The sequence below is a fragment of the Atheta coriaria genome, unplaced genomic scaffold (assembly GCF_025399875.1).
Source record: "Atheta coriaria isolate IRGN ID8LTWV9N9 unplaced genomic scaffold, Caltech_Dcor_3.1 hic_scaffold_6_pilon, whole genome shotgun sequence".
In the NCBI taxonomy this organism is placed as follows: domain Eukaryota; kingdom Metazoa; phylum Arthropoda; class Insecta; order Coleoptera; family Staphylinidae; genus Dalotia; species Dalotia coriaria.
Window position 1 is genome coordinate 4,406,470 of NW_027045448.1, and position 17,260 is coordinate 4,423,729.

Consider the following 17,260-nt stretch of genomic DNA (forward strand, 5'->3'; position numbering starts at 1 on the left):
ACAATGTGTCTTCGCGATGAGTCGGTGTGCGTGTCGGCGCATCTCGGCATGCCAGCCGACAACCGTGAGAATTTCCCGGCGGCGCGCTGTCCTGCACAGTCCTGCAGTCGCCAGCGATCGTTCGCGTGCGGAGCTTCTCGCACGAACATGTCGCGCAGCCATAGCGCACACAACACCACCGAATAAATCGAAATTCGGCGGACGTTCACTCGCATTGCATACTGTCGATTGTGTATGCAGGTAGAAATCAAAATAACTGGTTATTACCGTCGATTGAAAGCAGTTAGTTGTGTTACCACTGTGAAGTCGGCATAGAATTATCGACCGGTTGGAAAATCTATGCGATGAAAAATTAATTATAACTCGGGCAGTAACAGACATGTGATTGTGAGATTGGTTGGGTTAGTTTTTTTGAAAACCTGAGAGTTGTTTTAATTTGGCGACGCGATGAAAGATCCGGTGACGAAGCCAAAGTACGCGAAGCTTCCGGAACAGCCGGAAACAAAGGTGATCTATGGGGAAGCTGTCACCAAACCGCCAATTACGGTGAGTTATGAATATTTAAAAATTTTAATTTAGGTTTTTTAAGCATTTTTAAGTAAAAAAATTAAAATTTTGATTTTTCTTTGATAACTTTTTATAAAATAATTTTTTTGAGTTGTTATTTATATAATTTGTCATAAAATTGAACTAAATCAGTTCTAGGGGTAATAATTTTAATAGTTCATTGTTTTTTGAGGTAATTTTGTAGAAATAGTTTTTTAAACCGTTAATTCAAATGATTATGAAGGTTAAACATCCGAAACGTGTTTCTTTTTTTGTTTCTATTAAATAATTGATTTGAATTGAATTATTTGATTGCCAATCAAGTTTTTTGAAAATTTTATTGCTTTAAAAATAAATTCACTATTATTACGCAAATTTATAATAAAATAAATATATTTAAGCGATTAATTAATATTTAAAATTAGTTGTTGGCCGTTTTAAACACGGCTGACATTTTCCGCTGGTGGTGTGTTTGGTAGCAAACCGGCCGTCGAGCTTTGCGGATCGATAAATTCACCGTATCGTTGCCGCACACTCGCCGCGACCTATAAAACTGAATTTTACATTTTCGTCATTTACTACGGGGTTGATTTCAACATTTTCAGCCAAAGTTTCTACACTTTTCCATTAAAATGTAGCTTCGGAGTTACGCAACCCACCATACACATATCCAAGCAAACAAATTGCAATCTGCATCAGTCACCTCACCGCAAACATCCATATCTTGCGAAATAAAAATTACTCGATAATACTGTGATTTTATAATAAGTAGTAATTAAAAATAAATGCTTTGCATATTCATGATGGAAAGATACCATACCGAAGAGTATAATGTGTCATATTAATAAAACAGCGAAATAGGCCAGCTTGCGCCGCACTTTTATCGATTATGCTGATCAACCTGTTGAGAAAATACTCTGCATGCGTGTGTATAAATTGATGGAGTGTAAGTTTATGCATGCATGTGAGTGTGTAACAATCGCTTGCGATTGTTTCCAATGGCGTGGTTTCGGTAAGACTACGTTGATGTCGTCGATTCGTCGGCGACGCTGTTTGTGTCATCGTTTTGCTGCGAGCACACATACCTGTGCCGTGGAGCGGGTTGTGAGATCAATACTAATACACGGGGGGTGAATCAATAATTTCAAACGGTGGATATTATAAATATCGCGATTAGTATGAGTGCCGAGGGGAATGAAAATGTAAGTAAATTGTATAGTTGTAGATTATGGTGTATAAGTTAGGTTATGTTTAGTTCCGGTGTGAAGGTGATGGTGGATAAGTAAATTTTTGTATTTGAAAAGTAGATTTTAGGATTTTAATTGGTGGAAAGTGGTTATATGTGGTTATTATTCACCTGAAATGGTTTCATTTAAATTGGTAGTTATTTTTGAATGTTGTTGATTGTTCTTTCACGGATATTAATGGTACCGTATGGAGTTGGAGGCCAGTGCTTATTAAATCGTAGAAGTAATGGATGCACCAGTGCGTAAAAGATAACTTTTTTATCGTTGTAAACAGCAATCAGCAATCTTAGTTATGATAAAGTGTCGCTGTGGCACTGATTGTGTGCGATATTCGTAACAAGCATATCCAAAAGGATAATTTTAGACGTTTTCTCCTAAACTATGTATTATTTTACGTTTAATATATGTTTACTTACTATTATGTGGACAAGAAAAAATTATACACTTAGTAGCCGTTGTCTATCATTGGAAACGTGTATAATTTGAGTAGTATAGTAATTATCAGTAGCGCTAAACGGCATTTTAAAATGTTTTACAACGTAACATTTATGCTATTTTTGCTGCTTCCACTTTATTTTCATGTTTAGGTTTCTATATTTGAACTTTAGTATTTTAAAACTTCGAAATTCATTCGTATTTCGTATGGCCTGGTACTGCACCGTAAAGAAATGCGCAGGCGCAAGCTTTACCCGTGACTAAAGTTCTTTAGTCACGATTTTAGCCATCTGTGATTAAAATGCCATCTTTTGTGTCTCGAAACCGTGGGGAAAAGTAGCGTTTTAAAGTGGAAGAATTAAAAATTTTCTTTTTGACTTGTTATAAACGGCAATCAACGAATAAATAAAAAAAATGTTTCATATTGTGTTTCATACTTTTTGTTTTATGTTTAAAAAGATGATTTTAGCCATTTTCTGCAAAACAATGTATCATTTTCTGCTGAATACATGTTCATTGTCAATTATACTGACAAGAAAAGTAATATAGATATACTTCGTATTCGTTGTTTACGTGTATAAAATGATTTTTTGCTAATCATATCACAAGTTTATCACTTTTCTTGCCATATTTAGCATTGTATAAAGAAAAGTATATCAAATTTTAAATAATCAATACCGCTCCTTGGTTATTTATTTCCATACAGGGTGAACAATCGCAGATTGTAAAAACAAAAACTTGATTCAATTGTTGATTAACCACTGTGAAATTGCCACCCATTGTAGAAAACGCACAATCATTCACCGTTTGCGACTTTTTTTCGGTACGACCACGGTTAACGTTTTGCGATAATACTTGAGGTAGTAAACGCGTAAAAAATTATGGAATGCTTAGTAATGGCCGGTCGAAGTCGACTTGTCGCATTGGCCTAATTTAAGCTCGAATGCGCGTCGTGTAAATACATTGCGAATGTCAAGACGCACAATGCGCACCGCGGCCGCCCACTTGCAGACATGGCTCGCGCGCGCGTCGAATGCTTCCGTCAGTATAATTATTTTAATATCGGATGATGAATAGAAAATATGCGGTGTACATTTTTCCACATGAAATAGTACACATTTTGTGTTTGTAATGGGTCTGAATTTCTTCCGGTTCATGTTCATTGCGATAAGGCAAACATTTTTACATTTGTGGAAAAATGTATGAAAGGAATGCTTGGGTTGTAGGTATAATTTTCATCTGAAGCATTTTTGTTTGTGTTGATTGTTAAATATGCTTATAGTATAAATTTGCTCCTGTCAGTACGTTTCTTTTGTTTTATTATTAGCTGTGCTAAGAATCGTCATAAAAATGGTCAATATTAATTTTTAATTCCTGGAACACGTAATAAGTTAAATTTATTTTAGTTTTTTCTGTCATTGGTAGTACTAATATTATGCATGTGCTTTAAAATAGCCTTTTACTGTGTAGGCACTAAAGTAAATATTGCTATATTTCTATTATCTCCAGTTTTTCAGGAAATTTAAACAGTTATATTTCATATTTTAGAAGTGTTTTAGGCTATTTTCATATCTGTTTTAATTTCATTTTTAAAAACCGCCATAAAAATGTTTAATTCCAGAAAGACATAAAAAGTTTTATTTATTAAGTTTTTTCTATCATTGGCCGTCTTAATATAACCTTCAATGAAGAAATTGCATTTTACTGCCTAGGCACTAAAGTAAAAAATTGCAATACCATTCTCATCTCAAGTATTTCATGAAATACTTGAAACAAATGCATTTAATATTTTAACGTTAAAAAGTCATTTACGCGGTTTTCTTTCCGTTTTAACTTAATTTTTTTACCCAAATTATTTTTAAAACCAGTTATTATTATAATTACTATAATTATAATATTTCGTCAAATTTTAAGGAATGTAAGGCATCGTGTCTTCAATAGATATATAAAGCATGAGCTTTAATTTTGTCATTTTGTTATAGAGCGACGCCGACATAATGTGGCTGAACACGGCCGAGGCAAGCGCTTGCAGTGCCGAAGAAGTTGCCGGCCGACTGCGCGTCGATCCGCGCTTGGGCCTCAGCTGGCAGGAGGCGACTTACCGGCGACAAGCTCGCCGGCTACAATGAGTTCTCCGTCAAGGAGGACGAACCGCCGTGGAAGAAGTACCTGGAACAATTTCAGAATCCACTCATTTTACTACTTCTTGCCTCGGCGTTGGTCTCCGTGTGCATGCGACAGTTTGACGATGCCATCAGCATCACCGTGGCGATTGTCATCGTGGTCACGGTTGCTTTCGTGCAGGAATATCGCTCTGAACAGTCGTTGGCGGAGCTTACAAAATTGGTACCACCACAGGCACATTGGTAAGTAAATTATTCAATTATTCTTAATTTTTTTAAACATTTTTTTCTTTGTAGTATTCGAGAAGGATCTCCAGATTCATTCATGGCGCGCGAGTTGGTACCCGGTGACGTGGTGCGGTTGAGCGTCGGTGATCGTGTACCGGCTGATCTTCGTCTCTTCGAAGCGGTGGATTTGTGTATCGATGAAAGCAGCTTCACAGGCGAAACGGAGCCGGCGGATAAAAACGTCGCTCCAGTTTCGAATCCGAATGGCACGCATACCGAGTACACCAACATTGCGTTTATGGGCACCCTCGTGCGATGCGGCTTCGGCAAGGTTTGTTTACGTCTTAACTCTCAAATTCTGTTTAGATGTAGTGTAAACATCCTATTTTTGAATAATGCATTATTCAGAATTCGTTCATTTACTATCTGTCGTTTGTAGGCGTTGCTTTGTTTTACAAAATGAGTGAATATGTGTCGTTTAATTTTCTTGGTGTAAATTTTTTTTATATTTTTGAAATAATTAATTATTTAATGTCATTTTTAGGGTGTTGTGATTAATACTGGCGTGAATAGTGAATTCGGCAGTGTTTTCAAAATGATGCTCGAAGAAGAAGCGCCGAAAACTCCACTGCAAAAGTCCATGGATAGTCTGGGAACTCAACTGTCAATGATCTCGTTTGCCATCATTGGTATGATAATGCTCATTGGGTGGCTTCAAGGCAAACAGTTGCTTGAAATGTTTACAATTGGTGTTAGTTTGGCCGTTGCTGCAATTCCTGAAGGTATAAATTTATTCATTTTATATTTTGTTATATATTTTACATTATAATTTTATATTTTATAGGTTTACCCATAGTTGTAACCGTAACTCTTGCATTGGGAGTGATGCGAATGGCTAAGCGCAATGCGATTGTAAAGAAACTACCCACTGTTGAAACCCTCGGCTGTGTAAATGTGATCTGCTCGGATAAAACAGGTACGATTACCAAAACGAAATGACCGCTGCGGATGTGCGTACATCCGAACTCTACCAGGCTGATATTACCGGCACCGGATACAATGACATTGGAGAGGTGATCTTGCGTAAATTTGACTCAGCAGATAAAACCCGCGAGAGTATCTATCAGGTGTTCGAAGCGGGTGTGGTGTGCAACAATGCTCGTTTACAAGATGGCGAACTCAAAGGCCAGCCGACAGAGGGCGCTCTACTCTGCGCCGCCATGAAACATGGTATGTTCAATCCTGGCGATCGTTATATCCGTTTACAGGAATATCCATTCAGTTCGGAGCATAAAATCATGGCGGTTAAATGTATACAAAAGTACGATAAGTCCAAACAGGAAATCTTCTTTGTAAAAGGTGCGGTTGAGCGGGTGCTGGCGAAATGCACGAAATATTCACAAAATGGCGTAGCGCAACCTATGACGCAGAATAGGGTACAGGAATATATGCAGGATGCATCATCAAGTGCAAGGGAAGGATTGCGAGTGGTTGCGATGGCTCGCGGTGATTCATTACAAGATTTAATGTATTTGGGTTGTGTTGGTATTCGAGATCCACCGAGGGCGACTGTTCAGGATAACATTTTGACGTTGTTGCAATCCGGTGTGCAAGTAAAAATGGTAACGGGTGATTCCCGAGATACTGCCGTGTCGATTGCACACCAGGTTAGCATTGAAGCAAACCCCTCACAGGTGGTATCCGGTGAACAATTGGATGCGTTCGGAGAGGCTGAGTTGGATGCCGCTGTACAACATGCGACTGTGTTCTACCGAGTATCACCGAAGAATAAGTTGACGATTGTTAAGTCACTGCAACGCACCGGACATATTGTTGGCATGACTGGTGATGGTGTAAATGATGGAGTTGCGTTGAAGAAGGCGGATATTGGTATTGCCATGGGACAAAACGGTACGGATGTCTGCAAGGAAGCGGCGGATATGATTCTGACCGATGATGACTTTGGCACTATCATGTAAGTTTACTTTTTAACTATAGGCAACTAAAATTACAAAAATATTAATTTTTGTAGTGCTGCAATTGAAGAGGGCAAAAGTATTTTCTACAACATTCGCAATTTCGTACGGTTTCAACTCTCGACGTCAATTGCGGCGTTGTCGCTGATCGCGTTAGCTACATTAATGAGTATTCCGAATCCATTAAACGCTATGCAAATTCTCTGGATAAATATCATTATGGATGGACCACCGGCGCAGAGCTTGGGCGTTGAGCCTGTTGAGAACGACGTGGTGCGACAAAAGCCGCGCAACACCAAAGAACCGATGATTACACGCAAATTGGTTGGTAACGTGTTCCTTTCGGCCAGTATTATTATCGCCGGTACCTTGTGGGTATTTCAAAAAGAGGTAATTGTGTTGTCAACTTTTTTTTTGTGTCAGTAGAGTTAAATTTTGTTGTTTTGGGTTTAGATGAGCTCAGCTGGTATCACCGCTCGAGACACCACCATGACGTTTACGTGTTTCGTGTTTTTCGACATGTGGAATGCGTTGTCTTGCCGGTCGCAGACCAAGAGTGTGTTTACGATCGGTTTGTTCTCGAATCGCATGTTTCTCGGTGCTGTGACGCTCTCCGTTGTGGGACAGCTACTGGTTGTATACTTTCCACCTCTGCAGAGAATATTCCAAACGGAGGCTTTGACTATGTGGGGTAAGTACTTAAATTTAATTCTTAGCGATTTTTTTGTATAAACTAATGCCATATATTTCAATCCTTTAGATATGATATTCCTAACCACATTGACATCATCAGTGTGGGTGATATCTGAAATTAAGAAACTTATTGAACGTGTGATGGAACAGCGCGGTAAGCAGGGCAAGCGATCGCCGCTGGAATACGTATGACGGCGTCGGGGGCCTGGGGCGAAAACCCGCCGCGACTAGCCGCATCCCGTTCCTTGCCCCTTTAGCTGTGGCCCCTAGAATGTGCAACACAAATAACGACTACCTACGCGAATGAAACTGATGCGAAGCGATTTTGATTTGAAAATCCCTTGATTTTATATCGATTCACCAAAAGTATTATGCACATTTTTCTGGGTTTACATGTTTTATCATCATGTTATACGTTGCAGCTAAATCGGTTTTAGTTTATTTCTAGCAGGACGAATGTGGTTTTTACTTAATTTATATTTTATTGTGCGTGTATGATGACTTGTTGAATGATTGGGTGGCGAAAAATAGCAGAAGGACCATTAGTATGTTAGGCAACTTTATACACATCACACAAACTTTGCAATTGTTTTTCATTGCCATTATTGTGTAAAGTAAGTTATTGAGAAGTTAAGAATGAGATTTGAGAAGGAGAGAAAAAAAAATTGAGGCAACCAAATTGCGGGAACAAATTACAGATGAATGTGCTGAATATTTACCATTTCGACGCGTGACCACTTACGTCACCTTTTAAGTAAATTTAATGTATATGTAAGTACATACCATCTTCAAAACCTTTAACTAGCGAAATAGAAGTAATAATATCTGCCTTAAACGAGTAGCAAAACGGCACAATTGATCCGTATTGAGATGATAATGTTGAAACTATGATTTGTACATAATATTTAACTCGACGTTCGAAATGAAGAAAAAACATCATCATCAATATTAACAACTGAATGTATATGTTTAAGATAGCAAAGTTTATATAGTCTACTTATGTACTTATCGTACTTTGTCGCCATTTGCACTAACAGAAAGCGCGTGAGAGGATATATCATAGAAGACATGAAAATATATTATTCTGTGATACACTGTTATAGTTTGTATAAAAGCACCAGAGAGAGTTTGGCGTGTTGCGTATGTTTGTTTTTGCAATATTGTTGAACTATGATTGTTAAACTTGGACAACACGCGTGTTTATTTCGTTTGCGTTCAATTCGCCATTTTTTGAAGTCTTATTATGAACAGCGTGAATATGAAATGTGTGCACACATTTGTTGTTGACGAGTTAGATTGTAATTGGCAAAGGAAATTACTGCAGCGCACGTTTTATACTGCTGTCCTCTTTCTATCTCTAGTTCTTTGTATATTCTAGTTGTATATTGTATTAAGACAGAATGAGGCTTGAAATTGCCAAAATTGCAACCACAACAAATACTTTGGTGTCTATTTATAAATGGAAATGAAATGATGTGCGGATTGAATGAGGTCGGATTTTATAATATTGTGCACTTGCGCACGAGCGAAAAGACAAGAAACTTGGTGCTGACGTTGGTGATTGCAAAAAGCGGGTTTTACACTTGTGCATTCCTTGGAGATTTGAATTGAAAGCAGATGCAAATAAATTCTGTAATCGAAGATTGTTTCACGATGCATTTATTGTTTGTTTACATGGTATTTATACTTCAAAATAACTTTGTAACTTTGGTTATTTTATTTTATTTGCATATTTGGTTGCCTATTGTCAACATGCACCCGCATAACAGTTTATTTTACAAGAATGTCTGCCTCGCACAACCCGATTATCTTATCAGTAATGATTGCACGGTTGGGTAAGAATATATCGTGCAAATATTTATCAATTGTTATGCATTTTTATCATTGCATACGCGTTTGAGCATATTTTAATGTAAATTATTCAGTTATTTGCAAACCGCCGCCACCATTTTTAAGCATTGCATGTTGAATCTAGTTCAAATCATTTACAGCGAGACACATTTTAATTAAGCGCATTGACTCAGAAAGTTGATTAATCGCTGTAAATAGATTTGACCCATAAAAAAAGCCGACGAAGCATTCGTGATTGCTTGCAGCTTTCGTTCCGAAAACTGTCTTCTTTTTTTGTTATAAATTTTGTGGAATGCGCAAAAAATGTCGACGTCGCCGACCCAGACACCAGATTCGTGTCTCGATGGCAGGGTAAGCAACACAAATCAACAGTTGTATTAAGCGGTTGGCCGTATCGTGAGTCCAAATCCGTCTAGCACGCTCTAACGAAATCAAAAAGTTGGCAAATTCTGCGGTATACCGTTACAAGCGCGTGCGCACCGCTGAAATTACGTGCGCGTCACCGCGTGCGCCGTTCGCGACATTCGGGAAAGGGAAAATCATGGCAGCGAAAATTAACAACATTGACCCACCATCGTCCGCCAGTTCTGATAGGTAATTAGAGGTGATTCGTGCGCCGTGCCGGTGATAACACACGTCGTCATAGAGTGCGCGCTGACATACATAAAGTTACCATGAGCATCCACGAGGGTCTGAAGCCCTCGCGCCTGTGGCCGCCGTCACCAAAGCGTGCATGCAGTTGCTGCACATGTACGAGTTTGTCCAGCAAATATTAAGCGTGTCATCACCGCGGGTTGATTTTTTGCTTTCGGATTACCTTTTTCGGCCATTCGCGACTTCCTTGCATGCTGGCAATTGCCACATTTGTTGAAATTCTTTTATTTACGCACTACCGCATGGGGGGATGACATAACCTTCAAAAATTCAAATTTCTAATCCGCGAGATAAATGTATCAAATTGGAAATTAAGACATTTAAAAAATAATTTCGGTTGATTGTTTAGAACGAGTTATGAGAAAAGTATTGATTATTTTTCTTTGCCAAATTTATGCGATTTTTACCTAAAAATGTCGCCAAGTCATTGAACTTCTGAAATTTATTTTGGTATTGTTTATTAGCGATGTCGCCGAAAGTCACGTCGATTTCTCGGAGGTGTTCCTGACGGCGACGGGGACGATGGTGAGCGTAGCGGAGATTTCTACAACACTCCCGCATCACCAATCACAGTGCCCTATTGCCCTCGGCCACCATCAACAGGTATTTTCATTGTTTTAATTTATTCTACGAAAATCGCATCATTCACTTGTTTTCACAATGATAACCAGCAAAGTGCAATCTGTGATGTTGACACAATTTGTTAACATTGCATGTGTCATTATTTTGCATTCAAAATGAGTGGACAAAGTTTCATGCTTGATTTGATGCGGCCAGGTTCGCAGAAATCACCCAGGTCTCGCCGGCAGCGGACTACGTCGATCAATCAGTCGTCGAAGAAGACGTCCGCCGAATCGATGATTCGCACGCCACATCGCACGATTTACACGGCCGGCAGGCCGCCGTGGTATAACATGGCCGGACAACAGGTCGAACCTTTTGTTATCGGTACGTTTTCAATCGCACTGCTTTTATTTCTAAAAATAATGTAAAAATAAAAATGATTTAGGCATTTGTGGAGGTAGCGCTTCGGGAAAGACAACAGTCGCAGCAAAAATCATTGAGGATTTAGCCGTGCCATGGGTGACTTTATTGAGCATGGATTCGTTTTATAAAGTGCTTAATGAAAAGCAGCACGAAATGTCGGCGCGTAACGAGTATAACTTTGATCATCCGGACGCGTTTGACTTTGAGTTGCTAATTGAAACGCTGGAGCGACTCAAAGAGGGCAAGAAAGTTGAGGTGCCGATTTATAACTTCGTCACGCATTCAAGGGAGACCCGCACGGTGAGTAAGAAAAGAAAACTATAGGTTTTTGTTTAAATTTAATTTGGTTTTATGTTTATTTTTTGTTTCGGTCGTGTCTCAAATGTTCCTTTAAACATTCGATATTTATTACCACATTAAAGGCATGTAAATTGTGCTGATATCGCCTTGAAACACAATTATATACAACCACACATGTCGCGCGGCTGCTTGTGTAAATAAGCATCATCACACACGCTAATGCCCAGCGTAAATGTTTGTTTTTTCTTCACCAGAAAACCATGTACGGCGCCAACGTTATAATCTTCGAAGGCATTTTAACCTTCTACAATCAGAAAGTATGTGAAATGCTGGATATGAAAATCTTTGTGGATACTGACGCAGACGTGCGTCTGGCGCGCCGCTTAAAGCGTGATATTTCTCAACGCGGACGGGATCTTGAAGGTGTTTTGAAACAGTACACCGGAATGGTGCAGCCATCGTTTAATCACTACATCGCGCCACTGATGGTGCATGCCGATATTATCGTCCCGCGCGGTGGCGAAAATGAAGTCGCCATTCAGCTGATCGTGCAGCATGTGCACGCACAACTTCAGTTGGTAAATTAAATGATTGTTTAGTCTATTTCCAAAGTTTTGATTAACATATTTTTGTGTTCAGCGTGGGTTTAAATTGCGGGAGGAATTAGCACAGACGCAGACGTATGCTGGACAAAACGTCCGGATACTGTGCGTTTGTTACCTTCGACGCCGCAAATTCAAGGGCTACACACGTTCATTAGGAACAAGGACACACCGCGTGATGAGTTCATTTTTTACAGCAAGCGATTGATACGGCTTGTGATCGAATATACGCTCTCTTTGATGAATTTTGTTGAGAAGGTCGTGGAGACACCACAGGGTGTATTTTACAAAGGTAAAAGTTGTTGTTTGGAATGTTTCAGCGCAAATTTTGATTGTTTTGTGTTTATAATTTAGGTAAACGTATGGGGACGAATAAAATATGCGGTGTGTCAATTTTGCGCGCTGGAGAAACCATGGAACAAGCTTTTTCGGACGTTTGTAAGGACATTAGGATAGGAAAGATTTTAATTCAGACCAATTTTCATACAGGTGAACCTGAGGTATGTCGGAAACTTATTTTTTTCATTTGATATTAAATTTACTCATAATATACTCTTTTGTTGTAGCTATTCTATCTCAGATTACCTAAAGATATCAAAGATTACAAGGTGATATTAATGGATGCAACGGTGGCGACAGGAGCGGCGGCCATGATGGCAATCCGCGTGCTTTTAGATCATGACGTGTCTGAAAGCAACATTCTCATCGTGTCGCTGTTGATGGCCGAATCGGGCGTGCAGTCAATTGCCTACGCTTTCCCAAAAGTGCAGATGGTTACCAGCGCTATCGATCCAGAGATCAACGAAAAATTCTACGTGCTGCCTGGTATGGGCAACTTTGGGGATCGTTACTTTGGTACAGAGCCGTCGGAGGAACTGTGAGGAAAGCAGAAGAGACAAGCCTACCATTAGCGTTATTTAAATATTTAAAAATTGAAAACGAATTTCAAATATCCAGAATGTCCGGGCGGCGGGTTGTGATAGCGACGATTTTCCTTAATTGCTTCGGTTTCTAGTCTTAACTTACATACTTAACACACACTACTTAATTAGAACAATTGTTTTAACTTGCTAACACCCATTGTGTTTTGTAGTATTATAACTTAACGTTAAGTTGCCGAGCGAGCGTATTAGTCACGCGGAAACCAAATAATTCGACGAATATGACTAAAACTTGCAATCGTTTATTTTCGTAAGTTACCAATATTGATACAATTTACAAAATTACCCGAACTATCTGATTCAATGATTATAATCCAAAATTGTTTTGTACGTTTTATAATGTTAAACATATTATTACTGGTTGTGCTTTGAGAAATCAAAAATTGAAATGAACGTTATGGGAATTATTTCAAGTTTTGTGCATCGACATAGCGTTGCAGGACAACAAACCAATGATTAGATTTGTTTGAAGTGTACGGCGCATTCGACTCGTTTAACTTTTTGACAACATCTTCACACTCTTGCAGAGAAGCGTCCAGTGTCATGAATTTCATCCCCCAACCGGTTTGAAAACCAGAGTAACGTGTCTGTAGTTGTTTATTTATTGGTGTGTCATTTAACAACTTCACGGCAAAGCGCAGTGCCTTGCCGTAAGAATCCAATGCGCTTACATACAATTCCATCGCTTCTTTTGCTTCAATGTAGCTTTGATTATTGAACGGCAAATCGAATGTGATACCACACTGACCGAAACCTCCCTTTTCAACGATTGCGTGAATTGTTAATGTGGCAGTAGTGATATCTTCTGGGCATTTAATATTCAGGCAACCTGAACATCCATATCTGTAATGCATGATATTTTTTAATTTGTGTTATTTTATAAGTGGCAATATCACTCACGCATGCGCCATGTTGAAAGCATGACCTGGCCGAACGTTGATCTTGAAATACCGGTCGTAGTTTAAATGTTTCAGTAGTAACATCAAGTCGAATGCATTGTTTGTGTAGTAATGTTCATGTTGGCTTAATGTGTCGGTGTTTGAGAGATTATTTTGGTGCGCGAACAACATTTGACCACGGAAACCAATCTTGTCACGGTGTTCGATCAGGAGTTTAAGAAAACGCGAGTAATGTTTGATTTCTTTGCCCAAATCTGTGTTCAATGTGTTGACGTAGGTCTCGCGGTGGCCGTTGATAAGGAAACACTCTGCGTTTAATCTGTGCGCCATTTCGATAGTGCGTTTTGTCTGATAGCCTGCGAAAGCCATCACGTTCGGGTCCGGATTTGTCATGGCCCCGTTAGCATATCTTTAAAGTCATATTTGAGTATTGTTTAGAATATTTATGTTAAATATTTGTTTTACCTGCTATGTTGAAAATTTACACCGATCCAGAGCGGTTTTACGCCAGTTTTCTGCTGATACTCATTGAGCAGCTCACAAATTTGCTCGTAATTAGTTGAATTTTCTTCGAAAGTGTCCCCGTCGGGTACCAGATCGTCTTCGTACCCGGACCAAAATTTCACTCCCATTTTAAGGCATAACTCGAACATTGCGCGAATATTTTTCTTTGTTGTTTCCATCGAAGTATGCCGGGCTTCTAAAGTTTTGTACAGAATTGGTGCCTGGTGGGTATAGAAAGACATTTCGGTGTTGTACACGACAGAAGGACGCAGCCATTCTTCCATAGTGCGACCATGAATCCTCTCCGCGGCATTGTAATAGCGGTAAGAAAGTTGTTCATCACATGTGTAATTTGCGTCGGGTTTATATTCAATTCTACCTATTCCTAAATTCCAAAAATGGGTAATGATTTTATTTGTTTATAAAAGATATTTTTACCTTGGAAAGTTTCTGCATTTTCCATCGGACGCGTTGCTTCTCGGGTGACTTTCAGTCGCTTAACACTTGCTGCGGCGTACATCTTTTGATTTGGAGATTGTTTCTTAGTTGCTTGTATTTATATTCGTATTCCTTTTAATTTTGGAAATTTAATCTATTTAGTAAAACTTGAGAGTGTGTTGCAGGTTTTGTTTAAAGTTATCAGTGCGACGCGTTACTCGAGCAGGTATTGTTTTGCGCTTAGAAATATAATATTTTGATGTTTTTATTGCAGTTTTGTGGCTTCTTCACTGACACCAATGAAACTACTACCAATTATAATTAAATATTTATTAAATATTGTTGTTCTTTATTCCGACGGGTAAAAATTGAATGTTCATGGATTAAAAATTAATAAATTTATGCCCAATTTATTATTTTATCTTAATTCAGTTTGGCTTAAATTTACTTATTATTGGTGTAGGTGCTAAGTAGAGTTGGATAGTTACGATGTAACAAAATATTACAAAACAATTATGTAAAAAATTTAAATTTATTAAATTAAAATCATGCAATCTTCTAGTATAAGAAATCAGAATTACACAATTCGAAATTTAATTTTTCATCATTTTTAATCATTTAAATTCCGGGACTTCTATCTGTGTTATTCACAGATGCCACTACGATGCGCAAATATAAAATGGATTTATTCTGCTTCTTTTTATATTTATCCGCAATCGTGGACCCGAGAATTGTTTTGAACACAATGTTGTTATCTGCGTTTGTATATAAACAACTTTTTTATTGCATTCGCCGTGTGAAACGCCGCACGCAAGATTCGGGTGTGTAATTGTTGCCATCTCCATGCAAATTATATTCCCCGTTTGTGTCGAGCGGTTTTATATTAACGATTTCGTTATCGACTCACGAGTTATTAAATATAATTTATTTATTTATTGGTTCGAATCGCGATCGCGGATTAGAATTGGGTTTAGACTTTGATTCACTTTTGTTGGTTTTCTTAGGATTTGTTAAGTGGGTTCTTGATGATCGATTCAGAAGAACTTGTTAACTTTCACTTGTTTATTCAACGAACTTGGATGATACAATAATCGCTTAGGTCTAGGTCTGCGCTCTATTTATATGGCTCTAATATGCGTTTTAAATAAATATGAAGAGAAGATGCGCAACGAAACAGGAAATGCGCAATTAGGTGACTTTGAGACAATGAATTCTAGAAATTGATAATTACGTTTGAAATAAATAATTACTGCGCTTGAAATAAATATCATGATTGCGTCTTAACTAATGATTCTTGTTTGGTCATCGGGTTCTGTTCATATAACTTGCATGCATCCATCTGCATGCCGTTTGGTTTGAATCTCAAGTAGATATCATGTCTATTGCCGCGCCAACTTTACCCTTCACATCAGTCTATCTTATGAACAGCGGTCGTGTTCGAACTTGTTATTTTGTTTCAGTGGATTGAAGTTAGTTCCGTGCCGGTCTTTGGTTGATTGTGACGCGTTTCTCACGGCTCATATTTTTCTCAGGTTAATTCGACAATTCGTGTTGTAGTAGATCAATAAGCGAGTATTTATTTGCAACTAGCATCTATAGTACTTTTCCTGTTATTTCTCGCGTCATTGTGCATAGTGCAAGTTACAAAATCCTGGCTTCACATGTTTAATTGTGAGTTGTGTTCGGTGTCGGTTGAATGGGATACATTTCGCCGTCATGTTGATTAATTCATCATTAAGATGATCCATCGTACTAGCCAAGGTAACTTTTAACTGAACAACAAAACTTATTTGTCTTTCTAGAACGTATGAATATAATTCATATGTATAATTACATTGTATTAAATATTTTTGTTTTGCTGGGATCAACAGGCCAAAACACGGGAACCCTTTGTAATATTTTAGTGTTTTCTTTATATTATAATCGGGCAAGAGTGCATTTTTAAGATGCACCCCCTAAACACCGCGAGATTCGGTCGTATCTGTCTCAAAACACGCTGTGGAAAACAGGCCATATCTCGGGAACCCTTTGCTATATTTTAGTGTTGTCCTTATTTTATGATAGAGGAAGAGTGCATTTTTAAGATGCACTCCTGAAACTCCGCGAAATTTGACCGTAACTGCCTCAAAATGGCCGTCAAAAATTTACTCTCTTTTCTTGCATTATTCAAACCACGCGGTGGAAAACAGGCCATATCTCGGGAACCCTTTGCTATATTTTAGTGTTTTCCTTATTTTATGATAGGGGAAGAGTGCATTTTTAAGATGCACCCCTGAAACCCGGCGAAATTCGATCATAACTGCCTCAAAATGACCGCTAAAGTTTGCCGCGCGGGAGAAAACAGATCATATCTCGGGAACCATTTATGATTTTTTTAATTTGTTTGAATTTTATTGGAACCAGAATTCTTCCTGAAGATATAGTTTTGTGCCCTTGCAAAATATTTGCAATTGAAATAAATCAACAAAAAATGTAAAATTGCTAATTTTAGCAGTTTCAGTTGTGTTTTTGTACCATTTTCCCCATGAAATTCAATTATTTTCCAATCTCATTTAGTTTGGATGATAGTCGCTATCGAAAATTAACGATAAAAATTATCGTCCCCCCTATTGCCCGTTTTGAAATAATTGGGAAATTTTTAGTATTTTCATTGCCGAGAAAGAATTGGTGTTTTAAATAATGTTTTGGAATTAATTATATAATTATTTATTTCAATTTTGCAAAGTGAAGTGGTACAATTATTAGTATTATTACACTATACATTGAAATGGAAATAAATATAATATAATAAACAGCAACGTTGTGTTTTGATTCCACGAAATAAAGATTCGATACC

At 38.2% G+C, this 17,260-nt stretch overlaps 3 protein-coding genes across 3 annotated transcripts; 2 read left to right on the plus strand and 1 right to left on the minus strand.

Annotated features, from left to right (window-relative positions):
* Positions 1 to 4,212: 4,212 nt before the first annotated feature.
* Positions 4,213 to 7,497, plus strand: LOC135794912 (calcium-transporting ATPase type 2C member 1-like). The gene is given in 9 exon segments (XM_065306398.1): positions 4,213 to 4,336; positions 4,338 to 4,594; positions 4,649 to 4,910; positions 5,124 to 5,361; positions 5,424 to 5,564; positions 5,567 to 6,554; positions 6,612 to 6,945; positions 7,009 to 7,246; positions 7,316 to 7,497. Coding segments are annotated over 9 exon segments (2,694 nt in total). The 5' UTR covers positions 4,213 to 4,225; the 3' UTR covers positions 7,441 to 7,497.
* Positions 7,498 to 9,387: 1,890 nt separating this feature from the next.
* Positions 9,388 to 12,990, plus strand: LOC135794913 (uridine-cytidine kinase-like 1). Its single transcript, XM_065306399.1, is given in 9 exon segments — positions 9,388 to 9,450; positions 10,218 to 10,356; positions 10,531 to 10,701; positions 10,763 to 11,040; positions 11,295 to 11,618; positions 11,680 to 11,731; positions 11,734 to 11,934; positions 11,997 to 12,142; positions 12,209 to 12,990. Coding segments are annotated over 9 exon segments (1,674 nt in total). The 5' UTR covers positions 9,388 to 9,402; the 3' UTR covers positions 12,524 to 12,990.
* On the minus strand, positions 12,806 to 15,750 carry LOC135794914 (xylose isomerase-like). Its single transcript, XM_065306400.1, has 4 exons — positions 14,425 to 15,750; positions 13,948 to 14,371; positions 13,484 to 13,891; positions 12,806 to 13,426 (listed from the first exon to the last, which is right to left on the minus strand). Exons 1-4 carry the CDS (start codon positions 14,504 to 14,506, stop codon positions 12,988 to 12,990), a joined length of 1,353 nt encoding a protein of 450 aa, XP_065162472.1. The 5' UTR covers positions 14,507 to 15,750; the 3' UTR covers positions 12,806 to 12,987.
* Positions 15,751 to 17,260: the final 1,510 nt, after the last annotated feature.